Source organism: Bison bison, unplaced genomic scaffold, assembly GCF_000754665.1.
Source record: "Bison bison bison isolate TAMUID 2011002044 unplaced genomic scaffold, Bison_UMD1.0 scf7180017864484, whole genome shotgun sequence".
NCBI classification, from domain to species: Eukaryota; Metazoa; Chordata; class Mammalia; order Artiodactyla; family Bovidae; genus Bison; species Bison bison.
Window position 1 is genome coordinate 1,039,394 of NW_011495044.1, and position 3,309 is coordinate 1,042,702.

The 3,309-nt window shown below is 60.7% G+C and overlaps 1 protein-coding gene across 1 annotated transcript in view; it reads right to left on the reverse strand.

Moving 5' to 3' along the window:
* The window catches only part of PTPRF (protein tyrosine phosphatase, receptor type, F), a 76,756-nt gene that overhangs the window by 23,315 nt on the left and 50,132 nt on the right, over positions 1 to 3,309 (reverse strand). Inside the window, 1 exon segment of the mRNA XM_010862795.1 lies at positions 197 to 339. Coding sequence (XP_010861097.1) covers positions 197 to 339 — 143 coding nt within the window.

Sequence of the window (3,309 nt, forward strand, 5' to 3'; positions counted from 1 at the left end):
CCTCCAGGCAAGCTGCCGCCACTGGCCACCAGACAGCCCGGCTCTCCCGCCAGACCACAGGCTCTCCACACACGCACACAGACACACACGCAGGCCTCTAACGCAGCGCCTCACACATCCACCGTCTCATATGAAACACACACGGCGTCAGACACACACAAGCAACAGAGGCCATGCCACCCTCATCCCTGCTCACGCCTACAACCACTCATGGCTGTGCCCACAGCTCTCCCCTTCTCAGGACAAGTGACCTGATGGCTCTTGTGGCGCGAGGCGGCCTGAGCCTGTGTCTGCCTGGACAGGGTGTCTATGGCCAAGGTGCAAAGCCCCCGGGGCAGTCTAAGGGAAAGGACCCATCAGAGGGGCCCTCACTCATCATTCCCAGACCCCAGTCCCACTGAGAACTCCGCTGTCATCACGGGGGTGTTCTCATCGTGAGTTCTGTCACCACCCTGACCAGGATGCCAGCAGCCCCTCAACCCACTGGCTCCCAAGTCCCTCACCTTCAGAGCCTTCTCCTCCCTGCACTGCGGGCGTCCTGCCCCAGACACTGCCACTCTCTCTACAACTGGCCTCCAACACCCCCTGACAGGCCCTCGCCTCATGGCCCAGCTCAGCTGCTCAGGGTCCCCAGCCCACTGCCTGCCCTGCAGCCCCAGGGTCCCCATCTGCTGACCTACCATCCTCACTGCCCTTGCTATTCAGCTTAGACGCTCACCACTCATACCAACACGCCAAACTCTGAGCTCCTGCCTAGCCTGCGGCAGGTTCTGAATGACCCCATGCCCCACCCCCTCCAAGGCAGCACACGGGGCAGGTAGAAGAACCTGCCAAGGCTGGTGAGAGCCCTGTGAGTGCCCACGGCTCCCGGGACGATCCACGCTTGTCGGCTGGCCTCTGCTCTCTGCCCGCCACCCCCTACCACGCCGCTCCTCAAACCTCCCTTCCTCTCGGCAGATGATCCCATCTCCTACTCTGCAGAGAAAACCAAGACCTCCCGACAGCCGCTCCTGCAGCTCTCGGTACCAAACCCACCAACTGGCCAGCTTTGGCTGCGGGTTTCTCCTTCCCCCGCCCCAGGAAGGAAGGGAGTACCTTCCTGTCCAAGGCCAGTCTCTCCCCTTGCCTGTGCTCTGCCCTCTTCCTCACTTCCCAAGGTGCCAACTATCCTCTTTTCCGCACTGTCTACTTCTCGTGGACACATTTCCAATGACGTTTATGTGTGCTCAAGATTTCCCCATCTTAGTCTTCCTACATCCCATCCTTGGCCCCACAGCCTCCCCTACTGCACCAGCTGCGGTGTCCCCTTTCTCAGCTAAGCCTCTGTCTCTACCTCCGTGTCTCCCACACAAGCCTCCTGGGTCGCCAGTCGGCTTCAGCCCCTCACGCCAGGTCCACCCCTGCGTATTACTACACCCAGTGGTCACGCTCTGGCCCTGACCACTCAGCAGCAACATCTGGTCTCCTTCTTGAAACTCTCTTCTTCTGACCTCCAAGACACCGCCGTCTCCTGGAGTCCCTCCCATCCCTGGTCCTCCTTCTCAGTTGAACTCCAGCCCCAGCTCTGGATCCCGGCCACCCGCCAAGCATCAGCGCCCGGATGGCACACAGCTTCCCGAGCCTGGGGGCCTCTGCACCAGGCGTGCCGCTCGTGCCTGCTTCTGTCTCACTTCCCATCCCAGGGAGTGAGTGGCACCACTCTCCTCCCAGGTCTGCACACCATGTACAAGGCTGCACCCGAGGCACCCCTCCCTTAGCCCACCCCACACCTAATCTGTCACGAAGCCTGGCCAGCGGGATCCCAGACGGCTCTCAAAACCACCCCCGACCCCCACCTCCAGCTCCCCTAAGCCGCCACCACTTACCTAGAACGACGCACACCGCCTCCCCTGTCTCCAGCGTGCTGTTGGGCTGTTCCGCGCATTCTCACCCTTAGCTAGGCAGCTCTACTGTTTCCTGTCCCCAAAGCCCTGATGCTGTCCTCAGGGGGCTGCTCTGGCCATACTGGCTGGCTGCTCGCCCTGACCACAACCAGGCGCCTTCCTGCTTCAAGGTCTCTGGCACCTGCTGACCCCCTGCCTAGGGCTTCCGTGTCACCCAAGGAAGCCCCTTTGACCCCTCAGATAACACCAGCTTCCCGTCACATCTTCTCTCCACTGTTTGTTTCCTCCACGGCACTTTACACAAATATAATTAAAAGCTCATTTGGGTAATTGTGGGTTTAATATCTGTCTTCCCCACTAGACAAGGACCCCCGCGGGCAGAGGCCACGTCATGGTTGTGCTACTCCCAGCAGGGTGCATGGGCCCCGGCAGGAGTGTGGCAGGTGCTTGTAGAATGAATCCAGGAACACCAAGTCACACACGGCACATTCACACAACCCCATGTGACAAAAGGGGCCTCACAGGACCATGACATGTCATCACACGTGCTGTCTCAATGCCACGACCCCAACCAGCCACACATACTTGGCCCCATTATCACAGGCAACCTCACAGATGATGGCTCACTGTGGCCATGTGAGTAGAGAGCCCATGGGCTCGCAATCTGTCGCCGGGAGGGAGAGGTGCAGAGAGCCAGACACCCTGAGACACACTGGTTGGGTCCCAATCCTAAGAACAGCCAATGGACACACCCAGACCCAGCCACAGTGACAGACACCTTCAGGGGCTGCACAGCTGGGTGCTCAGACATGGACACACTCACAGCATCAGTCTCACGCAGGAACACAGTTGCACGCAGCACTCCTAAATGCGTACACACACAGCCTCATGCACAGTCCAACATGCGAGTGCCACACGGCCCCAGTGCGGCCTCATCTCCCCCCGTGCGGCTGGCTCAGTGAGACTGCCTGGCTCACAGGGACTCTCGTGGAGGGGGCAGGAGGCAGGAATATGGGTAACAGGGAGATGAGATGTGGGGATACAGGAGGGAAGACGCCGCTGGAGCAGCTCGGAAACACAGCGAGCACAGCGGTGCCTCGATGGAGGGTGGCTGCGGGCTAATGTGACCAGCACAGAGCGGGTGGGGGAGGAGACACAGAACTTACCTGGGCGGGGGCAGGGCTGAGGGAAGGCAGGAGGTGGGCAGGGAGCAGCGAGGGCAGCAGCCGCCTGGATGCAGACTAGAGGGCACTTACCTGTCCCTCACTTGGGATCCAGACTGAGCCCAGGGCCCAGCGGAACTGACCACCCCCTGGTCGAGGGGAAAGGGTGTGCATGTGTGTACACCCGCCCAGCTGTAGCAGCCGTGGCTCTGGGAGACACTTACTGGACTGTGCTGTGCGAGCCTCAATGGTGGGGGTGAAGA